Source organism: Abramis brama (genome assembly GCF_963993115.1).
Source record: "Abramis brama genome assembly, chromosome: 1".
Classification (NCBI taxonomy): domain Eukaryota; kingdom Metazoa; phylum Chordata; class Actinopteri; order Cypriniformes; family Leuciscidae; genus Abramis; species Abramis brama.
This window is the reverse complement of record NC_139963.1, coordinates 73,495,063-73,522,674: the sequence shown is the minus strand read 5'-3', so window position 1 is coordinate 73,522,674 and position 27,612 is coordinate 73,495,063. Positions and strand designations below refer to the sequence as shown.

The following is a 27,612-nucleotide window of genomic DNA, read 5'->3' as shown; positions in this document are numbered from 1 at the left end:
TGTCGTCTGGAACTGGTTTGGATTCAAAATCTCTGACATAAATATAAAATTACACAAGTCCTGGCAGCAGACAAAAAGACATGGCACCTTGTACCTACGTGGCAAGACATCATGGTCCTTGAGTCAGTCACAGCAGCACTAAAGCCACTCCAGGAATTTACGGATGCCCTGTCAGGAGAAGCATACGTGAGTGTGTCCTATTTGAAGCCTGTCATCCATCTGTTAAATACAGAGGTTTTGTGTCCAAAAGAGGGTGATACCGAACTGACTCAGGAGATCAAGACTAAGGTTCTCGATTACTTGAATGACAAGTATACTGACCCAGCAACAGATGAGCTACTCACCATGGCTACCTTTCTTGACCCAAGGTTTAAGACCATGTACAAATCCACTGAGAAGCTTGAGGACATTAAGGTAAGAGCTGCCTCAGAGATAGAAAACCTTCTGGTGGAGAACACTGGCCTGGTAGAATCATTATCTCTTGCAGAGGATCAGCCTGAGAGGGAGAGAGAAGCAGCCACGGCTCCAGCAGATCCACTACCATCAGCCAAGAAGCCTAAGAAGAGCCTTTAAGAAGACCAGCAGTGCATCTGCCTATGCCTCATGTTCACAGAAGCAGATCAGCGAGCAAGAGCGAAACCGCTACATTCTGGCAATGGCATGTGAGACAGATCCTTTGGAGTGGTGGCGATTTCATGGATCTAATTTCCCACGGGTGAGTTGTCTGGCAAAGAAGTACTTATGCATCCCTGCCACAAGTTCGCCCTCTGAAAGGGCATTCAGCACTGGGGGCAATGTGGTCACATGTAGCAGGGCGGCACTGAAGCCAGAACTGGTCAACAGGCTGGTGTTCCTGGCACAGAACTTGTGAAGAAGTTGATGCGATGTGTTCAAGTTCAAGTTGATACTTGATGGCTGAGGCTTGAAGTTTGATAATCAAGTTTGTATTGATGACCCTATTTTTCATGTAGTAATTTTCTTTATCTCCTGTATACTTTAAATACAGTGTTTTATTTAATTTTACATCATATTTAATTTAAGTCTAGCCAGGCCTAGCTTGTGTTGTAGGTTTGCACAGTAAAAAAACAAACAAACAATTGCACAGTTAAAAAACAAAAAAAACAATGGCACAATTAAAAAAAGAAAGAAAAAAGTCGTTAGTACTAGCTGAGGCTTCAAAAGATTCGTTTGAAACCATTACAGAGTTATAACATATTTGAGTTTGTAATTACTGTATTTTCCATGTAGCAAAATACTTTCATTTTCTTCTCCTGTGTTCATTAGATATTTTATTTCAGGTTATGTAATATTTAATGTAATTCATACCGGCCTATACCTCATGTTGCACGTTTGCACTTTTTGATAAAAACAATGGCACAATAAAAAAAGATTGTTCAGGTCTATGTCCAATGAAATCCCTCACCTTTTTCTAAGTATATAAGGTTAAAATACATATTTTGCCTGTATTTTAAGGTGTACTAAAATGTGATTCCAATTTTTTTTTCTCATATCGCAATATAATATCGATATCGTCTGAAAAGTGAAAAATATCGTGATATGAATTTTAGCTCATATCGCCCACCCCTACGTGCTAGCGCCCAGAATACCCTAGCAACCGCCTAGCAACACAATAGCAACCATCCAGAACACCCTAGCAACCGCCTAGCAACCACCCAGAACACCTTAGCAACCCACTAGAAATACCTTAGCAACTTTTTAACTTCAAACTTTCTGGTCCAAGCTTTCTGAGGCCAACTTAAAGTTTGTCTCGATCTAGTTAAGTTAATTTCCTCGCACTCCAGAGACCAGCTCTATTTATGTCCTTACGCAACATTGCATTTAATGGGTGAGGAATTGTAGCCAGGTTTGGAACAAATCTTGCATAATAATGAAGGCCGAAGTTATCCAGTCGCCTCCACATTTGTCAGGTGATGACCATTTTCATCACTGATGACACGGAACTTGTTGAGTTTTGCATTTTACTCACTCGTGAAGTCTCATCAAGCACCGCTGTCACTTTGAGCAGTGTCAACTCAGCATCAGCATCTGAGGTCGTGCCATCATCACATTAACATCCACCTTATGAATTCGTCTTTCTTCATCTGATCCTTATTATTCATGAATTCACCCTAGACTCAAATGATCTCCAAACTCTCAGTGCTCCGCTAATCTCTTTAACACAGCCACGTATTGGGCGATACTTTCACCCTCAGCTTGATTTTGTCTGTGCGATCGGAGTCTCTGCGATCTCAGTTGGCTTGGGGGTAAAATGTGTTTGCAGTGTGCTCACAATTTATATTATGTCTGTGTCACAGGTCGGGGTGGGCCAAGCCAGACTGCACCCACCCCTGGGGACCGGGCACCGCCCCGAGGAGCGTGTCAAGGGACCAAGCAGGACAAGAGGAGTAAAGGAATAACAATTTCTTTATTCAGTTAAAAACAGATAAATTTGAAAAGTCCTAATTAAAATCTCTTCTTTCACCAGAAGCAATTCGATGGGCCCCCTGGACCAGGGCGGGATGGACGTTCGTGGACACCCTGCGGCTCGTCGGAGAGGGATCAGAGGAGGACGCACACCACTCAGGTAAGCCACTGGGTAAGTACTCTTTACAAGGCTCTCAAGGAAGTCTTGGCTACATGGACCCCATTCGGACTGGAACCAAGTAGGTATTCAGGTGCAAGGATGAAGCGAGTCACTGATGCTGCTCCGAAGGTAGGTCACTGTGACGATACAGCAAGGATTTAACTGTTTGACAGTATATGAAACATTCCTTTAAAGTACCTTCTCTCTTCCTGAACAGGGCAGAGGCTTTCGATTAGGGCGTGTGGAGACCACCAGGCGGGGAGGACGCTTTGAGCAAGGCGCTCCACTTCGGCTGTGCACTGTAACCGGGTAACCGGGTTTAACTGTTCAACAGCACATGAAAACATTCAGTTAAAATACCTTCTCTCATTCTGAACAGGGCAGAGGCCTTCAATAGGGCATGTGGAGACCACCAGGCGGGGAGGACACTTTGAGCAAGACATTCCACTTCGGCTGTGCGCTGTAACCGGATAACCGGGTTTAACTGTTCAACAGCACATGAAAACATTCAGTTAAAATACCTTCTCTCATCCTGAACAGGGCAGAGGCCTTCAATAGGGCATGTGGAGACCACCAGGCGGGGAGGACACTTTGAGCAAGACATTCCACTTCGGCTGTGCGCTGTAACCGGATAACCGGGTTTAACTATCCAACGGCACATGAAACCTTCAGCCGCAATACCTTCTCTCGTTTCGAACAGGCCAACGGCTTTCAATAGGAGCGTGTGGAGACCACCAGGCGGAAGGATGCTTTAAGCAAGTCACTCCACTTCAGCTGTACACTGTAACAATGCAACAGGCTTCAACCATTCAACAATAGATGAAACATTCAGTTGCAATACCTTTTCTCGTTCTGAACAGGGCAGCGGCTTTCATTAGGAGCGTGTGGAGACCACCAGACGGGAGGATGCTTTGAGCGAGACACTTCACTGCAGCTGTACACTGTAATAATGCAGCAGGATTTAACCATTCAACGGTAGATGAAACATTCAGCATTAATAAAGCCAGGCTGTCTCAAAGGGTACGTTGGGCACCTGATATATCAAACCTTCCTTGGGGACAGCGGGTAAAAGACTGTAAGGAGAGAGTGCACAGCAGACTACTATTACTTCTCCACACGATAAACTTCACTCCATGACACAAACCGTGTGAATCGTCACTTCAGGCACTGCATTCCACTCGCACACCGTGCATTCGGGCCAGCACTCACCCACCGGTCTTTCTCCCACCAGTTAAACGCTCGTCTCTCACAAGGGCTCAACTTCTCTCCAGAGACGGCAGAAAAAACGGGTACAGCAATCATCCCATTCAGTGCAGGAAGAACAAAGGTTGGAGACAGATCATTAATTCACTCGGTGTAATACTTCACTCGTGCCACACACTTTCCAGACTCTCCACACCACTTCAGTGTCAGTGCATATAAACAACAGATCAAATACTCATCATTTTGCGTCTTTCCCACTGTTGACGATATCCCCTGGATCTTCATTGACAAACTCACTCTCTCATTTCCATTTCTCGGCTTCAATCTTCACCCTGCTTCACAGCCCAGCCTCAATACAAACAGCCCGCCGACAAAACACAGTATCTCACGGGAGGAGAACCACCAGGCAGGGAGGAGAACCCCCAGGCGGGGAGGAGAAACCGCCCCGACAGTCTGTTTCCTCTCTCTTTTTAAAGCCCCATCTTAATGCGCGTTCCTCTCACAACACTCTCTGTAATTCTCCTCACCTGTTGTCAATCAGGCAATTGGCCTCGCTGCCATGGCAACAAATTTCACGGTGTGATGAGACGACCATCCACAAGAGGTCTCCAAATAATACTGCCTTCACGAGGATTTTACTCTCTCTCTTTATCTGGCTTTTGTCACACCGTGACATCTGCATCAATATGCTAATATAGTACTGCTTATAGCCTATATATTTCCTCGTAGGATTAAACACAACACACACAGTGAGTATAGTATAGGGAAAACAACTTGTTCTTCGTTTTATTACTTTGTCAGCATCAGCCAAACAACATGCGACCTGGAGCGCCCTCCAGTGGAGACAGACTGAACTAACCCGAAAACATCTCAGCTAAAGCTAGATAGATGGTATTTGTGTAGTTAGATGATGGTGGGGAGTGTGTAGGAGTGTTTTAAAGAGCTGTGCCGTGTAATAACGTGAAGAAGAGGTTTTCTCTGAGGATAATCTGACTCGGCTGATTCACACTCTTTCATGTCGTGTGTGTGTGTGTGTGTGTTGTAGTTCTGAGTTTTAAAGTTTATATGAACATGATTACTCCGTCTACGCTGGACTGGGGAAGAGCTGATTTTTCCACTTTATAAACTGATTTCTATTTGATCACGATTTCTATTGTGGAGATAACCCCTAGAGGGCAGTGCAGTGCCGGAGTTTCACTTGTGTAACACCGTTCGTGCTATTAAGTTGATTAAAAACATTGGAGACATTTTACAGCATTTTGACCACATTACCCTTTTCCCTCTGTGTCTGTATTTCTAATTTCCATGATAAATACAACGCTTCCTATGCATTAATTTCCCTCCAAAATGTATATCAGTAAATGTTCTCTCTAATAAAGTTTTTTTTTTTATTGTTAAATATATTTTAACAATTATAATTGTCAAATTTTCCAGATGGCATTCAAAACTTGAGGAACGCAAGAGTTTTTATTTACCTCTGTTTGCAGAGGTGTCGCAGAAGTGATCAAAACAAATATACATTAATATAAAATTATTATTTAAACTAACATTTAACATCTCATTCATCACCACATTATTAACTATAATCAACTAAATCAAATGCCTTGACATTCAATTATAAATGTTGAAAGCACACCCAGACATCCCAACCTGCACAAAATCATTTCCGGGAGTCTTACAATCAGTTTTGAGTCAGTTTTACAATCAGCAATCAGAGCTTTAGCATAAAAGAGAGTTTTTTTTTTTTTTTCAGTGTTCAACTGGTTCTTATAATTGTCTATTCATATGATGGTTTGTGTGTGCCATTTGAAAACAAAATACCATTTTGAGAAGAAATAACATTGTTTTAAATGTAAAGTTTTCTTTTGCAGGAGAATTGAGGGGTTTTGCTCATTGAGTGTGTGTGTGTGTGTGTGTGTGTGTGTGTGTGTGTGTGTGTTTTGAAAAGTAGAAAGCTAGCTAAGTACTGCTTGTCAGTGCCATATACAGTACTCGATCGGTCCTCAAGATGGCGGCAGTCAACTGGAAAAAGAGCGGATGACGTAAGAGGTCACGTGACTGATATTCATGTATAGGCAACGTCAGCACATTGAAATTAGCAAGCCTCATTTTCTGAATGTGAAATGTGTCAAGAAGCTCAGGGCAAGTAATGAACTGGTGTTTGAGTTGATAAAGGAGTCTGGATCTGATATATTCTCAGGGCTGGAGAGAGTAAAGCAGAACGTTATAATCCATGTGTAGAAACTCTTCCAGAAGACATTGTCATTGTCATGGATGGTGGAGAACGTTTCAGTAGTAAACCAATTTTATTACTAATAATTTACTGATTTTATTTATAGAATTGAACTGCATGCAGGAAACTCTAAAATGAGGAAGTGAAACTAACAGTAATGCAAAAGTAGAGCCTGTGCATTGAGTTCAGTCTGAAGCGTTGAGCGTTATTTATTTAGTTAAAGATAGTGTTTCCTCGTTATTTCGAGCTGGTGTAGTCACTAAGAATCGAGTCACTTGCTACATGAGCAATAATGAAAAATACATTTGCACTGAAATCCACTCAGCAACACTTCTCAGAGTTTCATCTCAGGCTGTCAGATGAGAGGAAGTTAATAACCACAGGAGGAGCTGATGATGTTTAAAGGAGGAGCTGTAACTATATATAATGAAGAGCAAGACTGACAGAAACAGAAAATGGCTGATAAGTGTGATCTGTGTCTGCTGGGACTGATCATTCTCTCTTCACTTCTCACAGGTAAAGAAATTTGTATTTTCTCTAAAGACATTTAGTGGAATTAGTCTGGAAAGAGTTCATTTGAACATGCTCAGTTTATTCTTGCACACATTCACGTTGTGATCTCAGAGTTGTGTATTGATACACACAGATCATACTGTATTATTCCTGATACTGGACATAGTGTCACTCAAACATCTGATGATGAAGAATTATCTTCATATTAAGAGTGTGTCAGTGATTTGAACAGCTCTCTGATAAAGACTAATAGTTTATTCTGGAGAGTGTGTGCTTTGCTTTAAATGAGAAATAAAAGACTGTATTTGAATCTTCTGTTTTTTAATTGTGTTTCAGGAACCAGTGGAGTGGAGGTGTTCATCAGTTCTGGTGAAAATGTCTCTCTGTCCTGTAATAAAGCTCTTTCTGACTGCAAATCAACTACATGGGTCTTCTATAAGAGCTATAGTGATTCAGGAGTTAAACTGATTACTGGAGGGATAAAGAATAAAGACACAGAGAGACATGAGAGACTGAGTCTGGAGTCTGACTGCTCTCTGAACATCAAGAACGTCGCAGGAGAAGATAATGGAGAATACAGATGCAGACAATATGTAAATGGAGAACAACAAGGACCTGATGCTGATGTTTATCTGTATGTTCTTCATGGTAAGTTTATGATTATGTGCTCAATTTAAAAAGGGCAGATTCTCCCTTTAAACTCAGATGATGATTGAAGAGTCTGTGATTTGTGTCTTGTGTTCAGTTTCAGTGTCTCCATCATCATCATCATCATCATCATCATCATCTTCATCTTCATCATCATCATCACCATCATCATCTTCATCTTCATCATCATCATCACCATCATCATCTTCATCTTCATCATCATCCTCACAGACTGAGATCAGTCCAGGCCGCTCTGTGACGCTATCCTGTCAGTTGTATTCAGTCGACTGTGATTATTTGGTCAGTTCTGAGGGAGTTGAGCTGTTGTGGGTGAATCAGGCTGGTGTTGATCTGAAGACAGACTCCAGATATCAGATATTATCATCATCAGCTCCAGATCTCTGTATCATCACTCTGACTACAACACTCCTGAATGAAGATGACAACAGAGAGTGGAGATGTCAGCTTACTCGCAGAGATCAACTCGAGACCTCAGTCAGATTCACTGTCAAGTATTCAGGTGAGAAAACGAATGAGTCTCATGAATGACTGTTAAAAGTTTTAACTAGTTAAAATATAATGATGCTTTTGTACAGTATGAATCATCTGAACAAACATCCGTCCTTTACAGCTCCAGCTGATTCAACGACAGCAGTGAGTCCTTCTACACGAGGTACATGATGCTTTTACGCCACTGATGATGTTATTCACAGCTTCGTCTAACATAATTCTATAGAAAATATGAATGTTACCATATAGATATTTTACCTCACTGAAATATGTAAGATTTGATTGAAATCACATTCCGGTCGTCATCTGTGCCGATGGCTTTTGTCTTTGTCTATAATTGTCCCCAATCATCCTTTTCAGCTCAAGCTAATACAACAACACCAGACACAGACTCTTATCATTCAAATACAAACACAAAAGGTACATAATCACAGTGTTTTGTCTGTCTATAATTGTCCCAATCTGCCCTGTCCGTCTCTGACTCTGCTCGATCTCTTCTTCAGTCACAGTGATGTCTGGCGCTGCAGTCGCTGTTCTCCTTCTTGCTCTTCTCTGGCTGATCTGCAGAAAAAGAGCTGGTGAGTTATGAGGGAAACGCCTTTTCTCAGAATTTTGAAGCCTTTAACTCAAAACCGTAGTGCCACTGCACACCGATAGCAGTGCAGCGATCTGAGGTTTGTCAGTGGGAACTGCATGAATCTATGGCGAAGAGGCGTGTCTGCGGCAGCCAATCGCGGCTCAGAGCCTGCAGAAGGGGGCGGGGCATCTGCCTATTAAAGCAGCTCATATCCGGCATAGGGATCAGTAGGCATGTCGGACAACATGGCGGTAGTGTCCTAAATAAACCACCAAAGTGAACTCAAGTTGTGGCCTCAGTACAGACTAGCCCGGCACCTTCTTCAACCTGCGCTCTCTGATAGACTGAACCAGGGAGAAGACATGCTGTCCCTGGACAACGTGTTCCCAGGGGAATGGTCCCTCCATCCTCATAGCATTAATCTGGAGTATCTTTGGCAGGGCAGAGGTCGAACTCTTCGCCTCTGAAGGCAACTCTCACTGCCCAATATTCTTAACAAAGGACACGGATGCGCAGGTCCACGAATGGCCCAGCGTAACTTGCTTAACTTGCCCTTCCCTAGCCCTACCGCCCGGGGACCCTTACCCAAGCATCCCAGGCTAGGGCCACAGAACATGTCGTTCTGCTCATATAGCACGGTGTGATTGAATTGGTTCCCCATAGAGTCTAGCAAAGACGCAATACGAGCATTACTCGTTCCCGTTATCTCAGGGAGCTGAGGTTACGCAACCGAGATGTTTTTATCTCTCACTTTAATGATTGAACAAAATCTTATTGCTAAGATTCTGTGTTTTGCACATGTGTATTTGATCATAAATACTCATATTTCATGAGGCACTTGTTTTCAGATAATAAAAGAGGGACTGGCGACTCTGCGGTGAGTTCAGTAATGCAGTGATTTAGATTTGATTAATGTCTTTAAAGCTCAATAAAGTGTCACTCACGCAGTTTAACTGTTTGTTCTGAAGGTCAAAGATGAGGATGAACATACAGGGACGTATGAGACGATCAACATGTCCATTCCTCCCGCGGCAAGAGCCAATGTGAGTCCACTAAATCACCAAACATTACGTTCAATAATATGATTTACTAAAGGCTTTTGTGTTATTCTACATATCATAGTGAGAGATATGTCTGATGTGTGTGTTAAACTTGACTCTCTGCACGTTTCCATTGATGTTTAGGAGCAGACAGATGATGAGACTTATTCTGAGGTCACTTATTTCAATACAAAGCCTGTAAAATCACTCAATGTGAGTAGATACCAGCACATGAGTTTGACTCTCAGATAAATGAAGCTCATGCTCTGATATTAATAATAATAATCGCTGGGGTTCAAACATTGATGGACATAATCTGTTCTTTCAGGATCATGATGATACAGTGACTTATGCTGCCGTCAGAGGAAGAGGAGATCAACCGCAGGAAGAACTTTACGCCTCTGTGAACAAGAACAAGACCTTCACAAATCAACATGAATGATCCAGATCATGAGCTCCTCATATCAGGAGCAGACGGGAAGATTTCATCTCTCTGGGGTTTGGAGGAATTATATGTGTGTGTGTGAACGAGCAGATATTTGTTGAATGTCCTGTGAATATGAAAGAGGTTTATTGTGAATCATCATCTGGTCAGAGCACAGAATCTCATCTATATGATCACAGTACAGTTAGGGTTGCCAACCGTTCCGAGAGTGAGAGAGAGAGAGAGCGAGAGAGAGAGAGAGAGAGAGTGAGAAACAGAGTGTGTGTAGAGAGAGAGAGAGAGAGAGAGAGAGAGAGAGAGAGTGTAGAGAGAGAGAGAGAGAGAGAGAGAGAGAGAGAGAGAGAGAGAGAGACCCAGAGAAGAAGAGAGACAGTACTGAGGCAAACTGACCCACGTCAGAGACAGTCTGAGCAGCCTCAGAACAACACTGCCTTCCAAACACCAATCAGAGTCAAGCAAATCATAGCACAATGCAAAGAAACCTATCTGGAACATTGGAAAGAAGAAACTAAAAGCCAAAGTAGACTAGAATGTTATTTGACCCTAAAAAGAGATTATAAATTAGCAGAATATCTCTCTACTGTCAGAGATAGAAAGCAGAGACAGATCCTAACCAGGTACAGGCTCAGTGATCACAAACTGGCAATTGAAACAGGAAGACACAAAAAATCATGGCAACCAAAAGAAAGCAGAACGTGTGATCACTGTTTGACAGGCGAGGTTGAGACAGAGATGCACTTTCTCCTACAATGTGAAGCGTTCAAAGACACAAGGAACCTTTACTTTAACAAATTTAACCATATAATCCCAAACTTCAAAGACCTGAATGAAATTTCTAAATTAAACTTTCTCCTGGGAGAAGGAGACAGAACTTATCTTGCTGCCCAATATGTACAAACATGCCACAACCTGAGGGGCAGTGAGTGACCGACACACAAATATATCCAAACATTGTTAAGTTTCATAACTTATATATAGCAAAGTTATTACTATATAAGAACATTGCTATATGTTTTTTATTTATTTATTTATTTTTTATTGTTCATATAACTGTTTTATTATGTTTGTATATATTACGTATATATATTTTATTTGTATATTTTGTATATGCTTTGGCAATATTGTTTCAAAAACTTTCATGCCAATAAAGCCCCTTTGAATTGAATTGAATTGAATTGAATTGAATTGACAGAGCAACAGTTGCAATCTTGTTTTATCCTTTCCTGACCATGTGACTTTAACCCAAATGAGAGACGTTCAAACTGGCCAATCAGATAATCACATCTCCCCCCACCGCACTAAAGGTGTGACAGTTCATCGACCCCGAAGTACACACATCTGGGCCTGCAGGCCTTGATCACTATCAGCCGCTCTGTGCCTTTAGGAACTACAAATGCTCCTTGTGGGAGAAAGAGGGGTGGAAAACAGTAAAGCAAATGTCTTTTGTTGTCAAATATCCTGGATTATGTTCAGTCCTAAAAGCCTATAAACTGTGTTCAGAGCAGATATGTGTTGAGCCAGTGTGATTAACAGTATACGCACTTCTCACACGTTTCACACATGTAAAGCAACACTTCACAGTGGGACAGTGTCACCAACAGCAACTCTAGCAGGGTTTAAACACTGAGTTGGTCAGAATAGAGGAAGTTTATAGTCTATATACACATGGCCGGGGGAACTAGGAGTGCTGAGGTGCTGCAGCGCCCCCTGATGACAGCTGTTTCACTACAGTGGCATTTAAGATGACATGACTTTAAATAACTTTTTGCTTTTTGAGAACACCTTCTACCTTTATAAAATTAATGTAAAGATATTTCATTTATATATGTTGTTGAATATGGTTTTATGACTTTAAACGAAATGAATATATCATAGGCAATAAGCCGATCTGGCATGGAGTGAGTGACGTGACACTGGTTGAGGACCAGCATCTCAGAACTGATTTGACACTCATTTCATGCGTGTGAAAAATAAATATAGATGTCTTGATTAAAGCATTCTTTGGCATTAGGGGCTGTTCACACAGTACAGTAAAGTTAGAGACTGAAGCCCTGATGTGTTTTCACACAGGCCAGACTCAATCTAGCGTCTCACAAGCCTCTTCCATGAGTCGATAGTCTGTTTATCCGCTGGATTTCTGTCTGAAAATCTTCATGCAGAAGCTCATGCTGAAATGATCCTCTTGCTTCAGCTTGTATATCAGCTGTTTCTTCTACAGAGAGACGTCCGTCTGAGAACTACATCAGTGTCTGCTCACATTATATTGCTATAAAATATTCTTATGCTATAAAATATTATATGTCACACAATTAAATGTCAGATATGTATTTTTTTCCACTTGTGAACACACACACACAAACACACACACACACACACAACACACACACACACACACACACACACACAAACACACACACACAATTATATCATTAACACACGGAAACTCAAAAGGTCTTCAACACAACCCGTCAAAAAAATTTGAGTTCCGTTTAACTTGATAATATATGACTGTTATACAGTATAATTTAGATATATCAATTTAATAATAATACAAACACTGATAATAAATTATCATATTTATATTTTCATATATTTTGCATGAGAAAACATAATAGGCCTGAGCACATGAGAAAAAGGTCAATAAAGATTGAGAATCAATGTTCAGAAATGATTAATTATTGTTATATTTTGAACTACGCTGTATAGCTGTGTTTTGTAGTGTGTTTGTTGACAAACTCAAATTTGTTAATTTTTAATTATAGAAAAATGCCATTATTTTATATGAAAAAGTTAATAATAGTATTTTAGTTTGTCTTGTGTATTGTTTTGATTGAATCTGTCATATGTCCATATTGCAATGAACCCCCACCAATGGGGCATGTTGTCACATTACACTTCCATTCAGGGGTGTTTCTAGGTTTAAATACACTGAACCTTAAAGGAACACTCCACCGTTTTTTGAAATAGGGCTTATTCACCTTCTTTCCTACATTTAGATAGGTAGGCAAATGCATTTTTGTCCCAATGCATGCATTGTTTTAGTTTGACAGGGTCGGCGCTAGCTTAGCTTAGCATAATGAATGGAATCCTTTGTTGCCAGCTAGCATGCCCTGAGTAAAAGTGACATAAAAAAAACAAAAAAAAACAGCTAATTACTTCTTGTGGCCTGCATATTGAGAACAAGTACAAATAGTGATGCAGATTAACACTAGGCAATTTTCTAGGCAGATATTGACTTGGGACTATATTAGGGGGAAGCACAGGCGAAGCACTGCTACTTGGGCGCAGAGATATCACGCCCATGTAGCAGTGCTTCGCCTGTGCTTCCCCCTAATATAGTCCTTAATATATAAGTCAATATCTGCCTAGGAAATCGCCTAGTGTTAATCTGCATCGCTATTTGTACTCGTTGTGAATACGCAGGCCACAAGAAGTAATTAGGTGGAGTTTTTTATTTTTATATATCACTTTTACTCAGGACATGCTAGCTGGCAACAAAGGATTCCATTCATTATGCTAAGCTAAGCTAGCGCCGACCCTGTCAAACTAAAACAATGCATGCACTGAGACAAAAATGCATTTGCCCACCTATCTAAATGTATGAAAGAAGGTGAATAAGCCCTATTTCAAAAAACGGCGGAGTGTTCCTTTAAGTAAGGTTAGGTTTATACAAACTGAGAAAGTCAAAAGTGTGCGTTTGCGCCCCCTACTGTTCATTAAGGACAAGAAAACTGACCATATGTCAAATTTGAATGACCGTTTAGAGATTTTTGCTGTGTGATTCAGTTTAATTCAGATTTCTAGGTCGTTTGCCTGAATGATTCAGTTAACAACACTTTCCAATCGGTAACTGCAAACAAACAAACGAGTTTTACAACATCAAAACAACTTACAATCATCAAGAGAGTCTCTGCTGTCATTCCTTCTCATGATCCACGACACATTTCCACTGTTTCCTTCAATCTTCTGCAGTTCTTGAACATTTCCTGAAACAATCCATCACACACACACACACACACACACACTAACACACACACACACACACACACACCTGCTTCTCCTCCATCTGTTTCACCCTCACAAACTCCAGCTTCATGTTCCTTAACTTTACACTTTCCTTCTTGTTATATGCTTGGTTCACTCTGTCAATCACTCTATTTTCTACAAATAAAGAATCTCACAACCGCATGCCAACACAGTTCAACCATACATGAGCTGTGTCCCAATGTGAAGTCTGCATCCTCCGAAGGCCGTATTTGAAGGCCGATTGCCAGGGCCGGACCATATGGGCAATCTGGGCACGTGCCCAGGGGCCCTTGAGCAGAGAGGGGCCCTCCGTGATCGGAGTTTTTTTTTGTGCGCTACATAAAAATAGTATACACAAGGCTTGGCCTCGATCTTGATAATTAACCAATCATAATAATAATTAAAAAAAAAGAAAAAGTTTATATTACATTATATGATTCTGCTCTTATTCATGCAAATGCTTTTAAACAATTCATGTGTGACAAGACAAAAGTGTGACTGTGACACACACACACACACACACACACACACACAGACAGAGAGAGAAAGACAGCACGTCAGAATACAGTTCTCTTTCGTGCTTGAACTTACAATAACACACACAGTTATGCCAAAATGTCCGTTTTTTGTCGAGTATCTTCAAAACATAAGAGCAGTCTTGTGATGTGGACACATCATGGACACAGCGACCCCATTGGAACTCAATTGAGACAAGTGAAGCCCATTTTCAGCGATTTCTTAGCACTTCCTTTCCTGACGCGCAGACTCAAACCGAGCAAAGCGTTACACGGACCACGTGAGCAACCCGTCTGTCTTCTAGTAGCTGTGCCAAGAGAAATCTGAATCATTCCCTTCCGAATCTTGCAGAGACGGAGAGTGTGAGCAGGAGCTGTCCATAAGCTTGGAGCAGGAGAAACTTTTGCTAGGTATTCTGATTAATTATATTGTCATTTTGCCTCCACGTCCCCCCGATTACCCGCGAGCTTCTCCTCCTGTGCATACGGTAATCTCTCTAGTGTGCGACAGAGAGTCGCGTGGTTATGACGCAATCCTTAGCCTACTTTTACAAAAACTGCTTCTACGGGTCCATAACATAAGCTACAAGGTAATGGAGCATTTTATACATTGTCGTGTATCTTTAGAAATAAATAATGGACAAATGGAGTCTTTAAACGCCTCAGATGTAAAGTTATTCACTGTCAAAGTGACGCCAAAATGAATGGGAGTCAATGGGATGCTAACGCAAGTGAAGTTCTGCTACAAGATGTCAGCACCCCGCCGACTTCAACTTCCGGTCGACTTCCTTCCCGCCTGGACGAGGTGTGAGAGAACGAGTCGCGTGTGAGATCAGCGTCTCTGTCGCAGCGGCTGCTCTTAAAGAGACAGCAGCCAATAAAGCTTTCTGTCAGTAAAGTTAACAAAGAACAAAAAGAACAGAGAAAATTACTCACTGCTCTTGACTAAAGAACGTTTTTAGCTTTAATAAGGATTAGTCTATATTTCATTTATAATTTATGCAGTGCAGACTGTTTGATAACTTTATTCAATATCGGTATTATATAATATAGTAATAATATAATATAATATAATATAATTATATAATAATACTATTGTATTATTGAGACAAAAACAAGTTTGCAAAGATGTCAATATTTAATTTAGTAAAAAAATATTATTTTAATTTGAAAACAGTGCATTTAGTTGTTGTTGCTAGTTTGAGTTGAGAAATACACATTTCAGCATTATCACTAATCTGTGTGTGCATTTTACTTGAGAACCAAGCAAGTTGACTCATGAAACCATTTGTTTATTATATCGCAATTGCATATCGCAATCGCAATATTGACCTCAATAATCGCAATATGACATTTTCCCCAAATCGTGCAGCCCTACTTTTCAGAAAAAAAAAAATTGTATCATTGTCTTATGAATTTGTCATTCAGCTTTTGACCAAAAGTGATTGGCATGTCAAATCCCACACCTGGTGGGCCTTAGTAGAGTGTGTGTGTGTGTGAGTGTGTGTGTGTGTGTGTGTGTGTGTGTGTGTGTGTGTGTGTGTGTGTGTGTGTGTGTGTGTGTGTGTGTGTGTGTGTGTGTGATACAATGGGTCCTGTCTCGACTCTTTGACTCGTTCAGAATCGCCTTTGACCGCTTCAGAGTGGCTGGCTACGGGCATGCACAAACATGTCCTTAAAACAACCCTTAACGTTTGTTTTCAAAACTGTGCAACTCACCGAGTGGTTAGTGGTGTTCGTTGATGATTAAAAACAAATATATCAGCGAAATGTATGATTTCAATCCGTGTTATTTGCTATAGTGGAACTATTTTTTCAGATACCTCACAACCACGTATAAGCTTCCGCTCGATATTTGAGTCTGAAGCGTCTTTTCCGTTTCCGGTAGCGCAGTAATATCAACGAGCAATGAGTCCTCCAACAGAAATCAATGGGATTTTACTTCCGATCCTACCACAACTAAAACATTTAATTCATTTTGACTTTGCTGCTTCTACGTTGTCACTCGTTGATCGCAACAACGTTTAGATATTTATCATGCCATGCCAAAGCTTCTCAGAACTTATAACACCTCCCATGATTCAATGAGAACTTCTAATTAGGAGATACGGCCACTTCCGGTTAAGAATTAGAGTGTCAATATCTCATGACCCACATATAACAGAGACATCAGAGTAGACTCGCTGGAAAGGTGAGAACCAAGGAGGTTTCCAAGGAGTCTACTCTGATGTCTCTGTTATGTGTTGGTCATGAGATATTGACACTCTAACTCTATATTCTATAATTCTAATTCGGCCAGATATCAATATCTTCAAACCACCCAAACCACTCAAAGCCAGGACCAGACCCCTCCAAAACCACTAAAACCTAACCCAAACCACCCAAAACCAGGACCAGACCCCTCCGAAACCACTAAAACCTAACCCAAACCACTCAGAACCAGGACCAGACCCCTCCAAAACCACTAAAACCTAACCCAAACCACTCAAAGCCAGGACCAGACCCCTCCAAAACCACTAAAACCTAACCCAAACCACCCAAAACCACTCAAAACCAGGACCAGACCCCTCCGAAACCACTAAAACATAACCCAAAACCACTCAAAACCAGGACCGGACCCCTCCAAAACCACCCAAAACCACTCAAAACCAGGACCAGACCCCTCCAAAACCACTAAAACCTAACCCAAACCACTCAAAACCACTCAAAACCAGGACCAGACCCCTCCGAAACCACTAAAACATAACCCAAAACCACTCAAAACCAGGACCGGACCCCTCCAAAACCACCCAAAACCACTCAAAACCAGTACCAGACCCCTCCAAAACCACTAAAACCTAACCCAAACCACCCAAAACCACTCAAAACCAGGACCAGACCCCTCCAAAACCACTAAAACATAACCCAAACCACCCAAAACCAGGACCAGACCCCTCCGAAACCACTAAAACCTAACCCAAACCACTCAAAACCAGGACCAGACCCCTCCAAAACCACTAAAACCTAACCCAAACCACTCAAAGCCAGGACCAGACCCCTCCAAAACCACTAAAACCTAACCCAAACCACCCAAAACCACTCAAAACCAGGACCAGACCCCTCCGAAACCACTAAAACATAACCCAAAACCACTCAAAACCAGGACCGGACACCTCCAAAACCACCCAAAACCACTCAAAACCAGGACCAGACCCCTCCAAAACCACTAAAACCTAACCCAAACCACTCAAAACCACTCAAAACCAGGACCAGACCCCTCCGAAACCACTAAAACATAACCCAAAACCACTCAAAACCAGGACCGGACCCCTCCAAAACCACCCAAAACCACTCAAAACCAGTACCAGACCCCTCCAAAACCACTAAAACCTAACCCAAACCACCCAAAACCACTCAAAACCAGGACCAGACCCCTCCAAAACCACTAAAACATAACCCAAAACCACTCAAAACCAGGACCGGACCCCTCCAAAACCACCCAAAACCACTCAAAACCAGGACCAGACCCCTCCGAAACCACTAAAACCTAACCCAAACCACTCAAAACCAGGACCAGACCCCTCCAAAACCACTAAAACCTAACCCAAACCACCCAAAACCACTCAAAACCAGGACCAGACCCCTCCGAAACCACTAAAACATAACCCAAAACCACTCAAAACCAGGACCAGACCCCTCCAAAACCACCCAAAACCAGGACCAGACCCCTCCAAAACCACTAAAACCTAACCCAAACCACCCAAAACCACTCAAAACCAGGACCAGACCCCTCCGAAACCACTAAAACATAACCCAAAACCACTCAAAACCAGGACCGGACCCCTCCAAAACCACCCAAAACCACTTAAAACCAGGACCAGACCCCTCCGAAACCACTGAAACCTAACCCAAACCACTCAAAACCAGGACCAGACCCCTCCAAAACCACTAAAACCTAACCCAAACCACCCAAAACCAGGACCAGACCCCTCCAAAACCAATAAAACCTAACCCAAACCACCCAAAACCAGGACCAGACCCCTCCGAAACCACTAAAACCTAACCCAAACCACTCAAAACCAGGACCAGACCCCTCCAAAACCACTAAAACCTAACCCAAACCACTCAAAGCCAGGACCAGACCCCTCCAAAACCACTAAAACCTAACCCAAACCACCCAAAACCACTCAAAACCAGGACCAGACCCCTCCGAAACCACTAAAACATAACCCAAAACCACTCAAAACCAGGACCGGACCCCTCCAAAACCACCCAAAACCACTCAAAACCAGGACCAGACCCCTCCAAAACCACTAAAACCTAACCCAAACCACTCAAAACCACTCAAAACCAGGACCAGACCCCTCCGAAACCACTAAAACATAACCCAAAACCACTCAAAACCAGGACCAGACCCCTCCGAAACCACTAAAACATAACCCAAAACCACTCAAAACCAGGACCAGACCCCTCCGAAACCACTAAAACCTAACTCAAACCACTCAAAACCAGGACCAGACCCCTCCAAAACCACTAAAACCTAACCCAAACCACCCAAAACCACTCAAAACCAGGACCAGACCCCTCCGAAACCACTAAAACATAACCCAAAACCACTCAAAACCAGGACCAGACCCCTCCAAAACCACCCAAAACCAGGACCAGACCCCTCCAAAACCACTAAAACCTAACCCAAACCACCCAAAACCACTCAAAACCAGGACCAGACCCCTCCGAAACCACTAAAACATAACCCAAAACCACTCAAAACCAGGACCGGACCCCTCCAAAACCACCCAAAACCACTCAAAACCAGGACCAGACCCCTCCGAAACCACTGAAACCTAACCCAAACCACTCAAAACCAGGACCAGACCCCTCCAAAACCACTAAAACCTAACCCAAACCACCCAAAACCAGGACCAGACCCCTCCAAAACCAATAAAACCTAACCCAAACCACCCAAAACCAGGACCAGACCCCTCCAAAACCACTAAAACCTAACCCAAACCACCCAAAACCACTCAAAACCAGGACCAGACCCCTCCGAAACCACTAAAACATAACCCAAAACCACTCAAAACCAGGACCGGACCCCTCCAAAACCACCCAAAACCACTCAAAACCAGGACCAGACCCCTCCAAAACCACTAAAACCTAACCCAAACCACTCAAAACCACTCAAAACCAGGACCAGACCCCTCCGAAACCACTAAAACATAACCCAAAACCACTCAAAACCAGGACCGGACCCCTCCAAAACCACCCAAAACCACTCAAAACCAGTACCAGACCCCTCCAAAACCACTAAAACCTAACCCAAACCACCCAAAACCACTCAAAACCAGGACCAGACCCCTCCGAAACCACTAAAACATAACCCAAAACCACTCAAAACCAGGACCGGACCCCTCCAAAACCACCAAAAACCACTCAAAACCAGGACCAGACCCCTCCGAAACCACTAAAACCTAACCCAAACCACTCAAAACCAGGACCAGACCCCTCCAAAACCACTAAAACCTAACCCAAACCACCCAAAACCACTCAAAACCAGGACCAGACCCCTCCGAAACCACTAAAACATAACCCAAAACCACTCAAAACCAGGACCAGACCCCTCCAAAACCACCCAAAACCAGGACCAGACCCCTCCAAAACCACTAAAACCTAACCCAAACCACCCAAAACCACTCAAAACCAGGACCAGACCCCTCCGAAACCACTAAAACATAACCCAAAACCACTCAAAACCAGGACCGGACCCCTCCAAAACCACCCAAAACCACTCAAAACCAGGACCAGACCCCTCCGAAACCACTGAAACCTAACCCAAACCACTCAAAACCAGGACCAGACCCCTCCAAAACCACTAAAACCTAACCCAAACCACCCAAAACCAGGACCAGACCCCTCCAAAACCAATAAAACCTAACCCAAACCACCCAAAACCAGGACCAGACCCCTCCAAAACCACTCAAACCTAGAATTTCAGGGTCCTACAACATTCCGTCTCCTTACGGGCGTTGCATTTGGATGGCTATAACAGGGTCATTTAGAAAATGAACTCAAAAGCCTTTAAATCCTAAATGAAAACTCAGAACTTCACAAAAATTGGTGAGCATATGTGAAATAACATTGTAAACAAGCATGTACAATTTTATGGAGATCAGACCATAGGTGGCGCTATAACTGTTAAAAAGCTTTGAAAACCATATATTTCCTATGTTAAATTGGCTGGAAATGGTCTTTTCCATGTATGATATCATTGGTTAAATGGTTGCCAAATAAAACTTAATGTCTTTTTATGCATTTGTGCTTAAAGGCCTTGAATGCTTGAACCCCGATAAATGCTGCTTGCAGCTTTAATTTAAAATTGGAATTTCTCTGAAATTAAAAATCTTTGGGAACTTTTGGGATACTGGAAGTACACAACTGCAGGAAATATATCACACTTTGCAAGTGATTTTTGGTTATTTAAAAAAAATATATATATATATCTTACATATTGTAGCTTTAAACACCTTACATTTTGATTCCCTGTTAACTGTAGTAACAAACTGTCAGAATAATATACCCATTTATTGACATTTAGCGAGAAACCTTATCATTTAGAAAATAAAATCGTATGTCAGAGGTTATGTCTACCTTCAACAATAAGGGTGTCCTCCCTTGAGATGTAGCCACATCCTCCAGTGTCATATTGCATCAACCAAAACCATTGTATCATTTAAAGAAATAGTGTATCTTTAATTAAAGACCATTGTCATGCTCTTAAAGTGTTAACCCATTGAGCACAGTAAATCAAACTAGATTAAAAAGTTCGTCGAGACAAACTTTAAGTTGGCTTGAGAAAGCTGGACCAGAAAGTTTGAAGAAGTTTAAAGCAGTTTGGAGTTTAAAGTAGTTTGAAGTTTAAATTAGTTTAAAGTTCAAATTAGTTAGAAGTTTAAAATAGTTTAAAGTCTAAATTAGTTTGAAGCTTAAATTAGTTTAAAGTTTAAATTAGTCTAAAGTTTAAATTAGTTTAAAGTTTAAATTAGTTTCAAGTTTAAATTAGTTTGAAGTTTAAATTAGTTTGAAGTTTAAATTAGTTTGAAGTTTAAATTAGTCTAACGTTTAAATTAGTTTAAAGTTTAAATCAGTTTGAAGTTTAAAGTAGTTTACAGTTAAAAAGTTGTTGGGGGTTTTCTAGTGGGTTGCTAGGGTGTTTTGGGTTGTTGCTATGGTGTTGCTAGGCAGTTGCTAGGGTATTCTGGGTGGTTGCTAGGGTGTTCTGGGTGGTTGTTATGGTGTTGCTAGGCGGTTACTAAGGTATTCTGGGCGGTTGCTATGGTGTTACTAGGTGGTTGGTAGTTGTTACAGATGGTTACTATGGAGTTTTTATAGAGTTCTTAGCATGATCTTGGCATGATTTAGCACTTAACTAATTGCTATTAGCATGTAGCTATTCACTGCTAGCATGTGTAGCATGTTGGAAGTGCTGTTTGCTAGCATGAGTCAAAAGAGCCAAACCTCATCTCTATACGATGTTCTGATGCAGAGATATAGGTCTTGTAAAACGGTTGCTAGGGTACTCAAGTTTGGTTGCTATGGAGTTGCTTGGGAGCTGGGAGCTTTAAACTTAAGAAGTTTAAAGTGGTTTGAAGTTTAAAGTAGTTTACGAGTTTTTGAGTTTTGCGTTTATAAGTTTAAATGAGTTTAGAGTTTGTTTAAATGAGTTTAGAGTGTGTGTGTGTGTGTGTGTTTACACACACACACACACACACACACACACACACACACTCAGAGTTTATGAGTTTAGAGTTTATAAGTGTACAAGTTTTTGAGTTTAGTTTATAAGTTTAAATGAGTTTTGAGTTTATAAGTTTAAATTAGTTTACAGTTTATAAGTTTAAATGAGTTTACAGTTTATAAGTTTAAATGAGTTAAAGCTTAAGTTTGAAGTTTAAAGTAGTTTAAAGTTTATATTAGTTTGAAGTTTAATTTAGTTTGAAGTTTAAAGTAGTTTAAAGTTTAAAATAGTTTGAAGTAGATAGATAGATGAGTTTATTAGTTTAATTGAGTCTCAATGGCTTATATAGTATATAGAACGGCAGTTTGAATAAGTCTTCAAGGTGTTTAGATTTAAATTTTTGTCGGTTGGTCAGTTTGAATCTAGATTTGAATTTTTTAGAACTCCCCAATGCAAGTCAATGGGAGTTTTTCCGAGTTTTGATCGGCATTTTTAGGAAAACCGTAAGTCCGATCAGTCTGAAAAGATAAAGCAACTCGAGTCAGAATAGTCTGAAGGTCTGAGCCGAGTTTGGAGTATGTAGAGTTAAAGCTCTAGGAGGAGATAGGGGATAAATTTTTAGTAAGAAGAATAATAATAATAACTAGAATGTACATTTCCTGAAGAAAATGTGAAGTGGTGCTTGCAGTGGCAAAATTCGCCACTGGGCAGATGCTAACACAATTGACATGTTGTGATACCATGATATACCACATTTTAGCATTATTTACCACGATTTACCATGTTTCTAAGATGATTTATTACGATTTAACATATTCCAGCATGATTTACTATGATTAACATGTTGTTAGAATGATGCTAGCAGGATTAGCATGTTGTTAGCATGATTAGCATGTTGGTTGGATGATGCTAGCATGCTTTTAACAAGATGCTAGCATGATTAGCATGTTGTTACCATGTTTTTAGCTAGATGCAAACATGATTAGCATGTTGCTAGCATGATTAGCATGTTGCTAGCATGATGCTAGCTTGATTAGCATGTTGCTAGCATGATGCTAGCTTGATTAGCATGTTGCTAGCATAATGCTAGCATGATTAGGATGTTGCTAGCATGATGCTAGCTTGATTAGCATGATGCTAGCATGATGCTAGCTTGATTAGCATGTTGTTAGCATGATGCTAGCTTTATTAGCATGTTGGTAACCTAATGCTAGCATTATTAGCATGTTGCTAGCATTATGCTAGCTTGATTAGCATGTTGCTAGCATGATTAGCATGTTGCTAGCATGATGCTAGCTTGATTAGCCTGTTGCTAGCATAATGCTAGCATGATTAGCATGTTGCTAGCATGATGCTAGCTTGATTAGCATGTTGTCAGCATGTTTTTAGCAAGATGCTGTTGCCAGGTGGTTGCTAGGGTGTTCTGGGTGGTTGCTATGGTGTTGCTAGGCAGTTGCTAAGGTGTTCTGGGTGGTTGCTAGGCAGTTGCTAGGGTATTCTTGGTGGTTGCTATAGGCAGTTGCTAGGGTATTCTTGGTGGTTGCTAGGGCGTTGCTAGGTGGTTGCTAGGGTGTTCTGGGAGGTTGCTATGGTGTTGCTAGGCAGTTGCTAGGTGTTCTGGGTGGTTGCTAGGCAGTTGCTAGGGTGTTCTGGGTGGTTGCTACAGTTTTTTGGTGGTTACTAGAGCATTTCTAGACGTTGCTAGGGTGTTCAGGGTGGTTGCTAAGGTATTTTTGGTAGTTGCTATGGTGTTACTAGTTGTCAAATATGGTTACTATGGAGTTTTTATAGAGTTCTTTAATAACGAGTGCCTTCAGTACGGCACTCGGCCTGCGGCCTCGTGCCTATGGCTGAATAGGCACAAGCATGGAGCGATACCGCAAGACCACGAGAGTAAAATTGCTTTTAAAATTTTTAAAAAATGCAAAAAAAATTTTTTTTTGGTTTAGGGTGGTTGCTAGGGAGCTCTTAGTGGTTGCTAGGGTGCTGAAACTGGTTGCTAGGGTGTGGCTATGAAGATTTTAGGCCATTACTTATTGGCTGCTTGATAATATAAATCCTCTGAGGGAGAGAGAGAGGGAGAGACGCAGGGGTGTCAGGCCCTTTGGAGTGGTGTGTGTGAAAACGTCGGTTGGGATTCAAATGTTTTTAGAACTCCCAATGTAAAGTCAATGGGATTTTTTTGGCCGCTTTTTCGTCCGCTGTGCGAACATCGTACACCCGATCGCTTAGAAAAGTCATAGCACACCTCTCCTCAATGAGCCGCTCGATTTGATGCCTCACTCATGGGTCTGTGACAAACGGTGCGGGGCGAGTTTCGCGCCAAACTTTTGTGTGGAAGAATAATAATAAGAAGAAGAAAAATAACTAGAATGTACATTTCCTGAAGAAAATGTGAAGTGGTGCTTGCAGTGGCAAAATTCGCCACTGGGCAGATGCTAACACAATTGACATGTTGTGATACCATGATATACCACATTTTAGCATTATTTACCACGATTTACCATGTTTCTAAGATGATTTATTACGATTTAACATATTCCAGCATGATTTACTATGATTAACATGTTGTTAGAATGATGCTAGCAGGATTAGCATGTTGGTTGGATGATGCTAGCATGATTAGCATGTTGCTAGCATGCTTTTAACAAGATGCTAGCATGATTAGCATGTTGCTAGCATGCTTTTAACAAGATGCTAGCATGATTAGCATGTTGTTAGCATGCTTTTAACAAGATGCTAGCATGATTAGCATGTTGTTAGCATGTTTTTAGCTAGATGCTAACATGATTAGCATTTTGCTAACATGATTAGCATGTTGCTAACATTATGCTAGCTTGATTATCATGTTGTTAGCATGATGCTAGCTTTATTAGCATTTTGGTAGCCTAATGCTAGCATGATTAGCATGTTGCTAGCATTATGCTAGCTTGATTAGCATGTTGCTAGCATGGTTAACATGTTGCTAGCATGATGCTAGCTTGATTAGCATGTTGCTAGCATAATGCTAGCATGATTAGCATGTTGCTAGCATGATGCTAGCTTGATTAGCATGTTGCTAGCATAATGTTAGCATGATTAGCATTTTGCTAGCATGATGCTAGCTTGATTAGCATGTTGGTGGCATAATGCTAGCATGATTAGCATGTTGCTAGCATGATGCTAACATTCTAGCTTGATTAGCATGTTGCTAGCATGATGCTAGCTTGATTAGCATGTTGCTAGCATGATGCTAACTTGATTAGCATGTTGCTAGCATGATGTTAGCATGATTAGCATTTTGCTAGCATGTTTTTAGCTAGATGCTAACAGGATTAGCATGTTGCTAGCATGATGCTAGCTTGATTAGCATGTTGCTAGCATGATTAGCATGTTGCTAACATGATGCTAGCTTGATTAGCATGTTGCTAGCATGATGCTAGCTTGATTAGCATGTTGCCAGCATGTTTTTAGCAAGATGCTGTTGCCAGGTGGTTGCTAGGGTGTTCTGGGTGGTTGCTATGGTGTTGCTAGGCAGTTGCTAAGGTGTTCTGGGTGGTTGCTAGGCAGTTGCTAGGGTATTCTTGGTGGTTGATAGGGCGTTGCTAGGTGGTTGCTAGGGTGTTCTGGGTGGTTGCTATGGTGTTGCTAGGCAGTTGCTATGGTATTCTGGGTGGATACTAGGGCATTGCTAGGCAGTTGCTAGGGTGTTCTGGTTGGTTGCTAGGTGTTCTGGGTGGTTGCTAGGCAGTTGCTAGGTGTTCTAGGTGGTTGCTAGGCAGTTGCTAGGGTGTTCTGGGTGCTTGCTAGAGTTTTTTGTGGTTACTAGAGCATTTCTAGACGTTGCTAGGGTGTTCAGGGTGGTTGCTAAGGTGTTTTTGTTAGTTGCTATGGTGTTACTAGGTGGTTGGTAGTTGTCAAATATGGTTACTATGGAGTTTTTATAGAGTTCTTAAAATCTTTAATAACGAGTGCCTTCTGTACGGCACTCGGCCTGCGGCCTCGTGCCTATGGCCGAATAGGCACAAGCATGGAGCAATATCGCAAGGCCACGAGAGTAAAATTGCTTTAAAAAATAAAAAAAATAAAAAAAAATGTTTTTTTTTGGTTTAGGGTGGTTGCTAGGGAGCTCTTAGTGGTTGCTAGGGTGCTGAAACTGGTTGCTAGGGTGTGGCTATGAAGATTTTAGGCCATTACTTATTGGCTGCTTGATAATATAAATCCTCTGAGGGAGAGAGAGAGGGAGAGATGCAGGGGTGTCAGGCCCTTTGGAGTCTGTGTGTGTGAAATCGTCGGTTGGGATTCAAATATTTTTAGAACTCCCAATGTAAAGTCAATGGGACTTTTTTGGCCGCTTTTTCGTCCGCTGTGCGAACATCGTACACCCAATCGCTTAGAAAAGTCATAGCACACCTCTCCTCAATGAGCCGCTCGATTTGACGCCTCACTCAGGGGTCTGTGACAAACGGTGCGGGGCGCATTACGCGCCGAACTTTTGTCCGGAATAATAAGAATAAGAACTAGAATGTACATTTCCTGAAGAAAATGTGAAGTGGTGCTTGCAGTGGCAAAATTCGCCACTGGGCAGATGCTAACACAATTGACATGTTGTGATACCATGATATACCACATTTTAGCATTATTTACCACGATTTACCATGTTTCTAAGATGATGTACTACGATATACCACATTCCAGCATGATTTACTATGATTAACATGTTGTTAGAATGATGCTAGCAGGATTAGCATGTTGTTAGCATGATTAGCATGTTGGTTGGATGATGCTAGCATGATTAGCATGTTGCTAGCATGCTTTTAACAAGATGCTAGCATGATTAGCATGTTGCTAGCATGCTTTTAACAAGATGCTAGCATGATTAGCATGTTGTTAGCATGGTTTTAACAAGATGTTAGCATGATTAGCATTTTGCTAACATGTTTTTAGCTAGATGCTAACATAATTAGCATGTTGTTAACATTATGCTAGCTTGATTAGCATATTGCTAGCATGATTAGCATGTTGCTAGCATTATGCTAGCTTGATTAGCATGTTGCTAGAATAATGCTAGCATGATCAGCATTTAGCTAGCATGATGCTAGCTTGATTAGCATGATGCTAGCATTATGCTAGCTTGATTAGCATGTTGTTAGCATGATGCTAGCTTTATTAGCATGTTGGTAGCATAATGCTAGCATTATTAGCATGTTGCTAGCATGATGCTAGCTTGATTAGCATGTTGCTAGCATGATTCTAACATGATTAGCATGATGCTAGCTTGATTAGCATTTTGCTAGCATGATGCTAGCTTGATTAGCATGTTGCCAGCATGTTTTTAGCAAGATGCTGTTGCCAGGTGGTTGCTAGGGTGTTCTGGGTGGTTGCTATGGTGTTGCTAGGCAGTTGCTAGGGTATTCTTGGTGGTTGCTAGGCAGTTGCTAGGGAATTCTTGGTGGTTGCTAGGGTGTTCTGGGTGGTTGCTATGGTGTTGCTAGGCAGTTGCTATGGTATTCTGGGTGGATGCTAGGGCGTTGCTAGGCAGTTGCTAGGGTGTTCTAGGTGGTTGCTAGGTGTTCTGGGTGGTTGCTAGGCAGTTGCTAGGGTGTTCTGGGTGGTTACTAGGTG

General features: G+C 41.5%; 2 protein-coding genes across 2 annotated transcripts in view; one reads left to right on the top strand and one right to left on the bottom strand.

Annotated features, from left to right (window-relative positions):
* The window catches only part of LOC311095186 (uncharacterized protein), a 137,126-nt gene that overhangs the window by 67,773 nt on the left and 41,741 nt on the right, over positions 1-27,612 (bottom strand). The gene's annotated exons all lie outside the window — the stretch shown is intronic.
* Positions 112-10,864, top strand: LOC311097785 (uncharacterized protein; the record flags this gene model as incomplete). The annotated part of the gene is made up of 16 exons (XM_084137640.1): positions 112-414; positions 488-715; positions 2,316-2,405; positions 2,486-2,713; positions 2,802-2,893; positions 3,749-3,873; positions 4,131-4,238; positions 6,870-7,181; positions 7,279-7,701; positions 7,813-7,854; positions 8,052-8,111; positions 8,195-8,269; positions 9,117-9,145; positions 9,237-9,311; positions 9,453-9,521; positions 9,637-10,864. 16 exons carry the CDS (start codon positions 112-114, stop codon positions 9,748-9,750), a joined length of 2,373 nt encoding a protein of 790 aa, XP_083993766.1. The 3' UTR covers positions 9,751-10,864.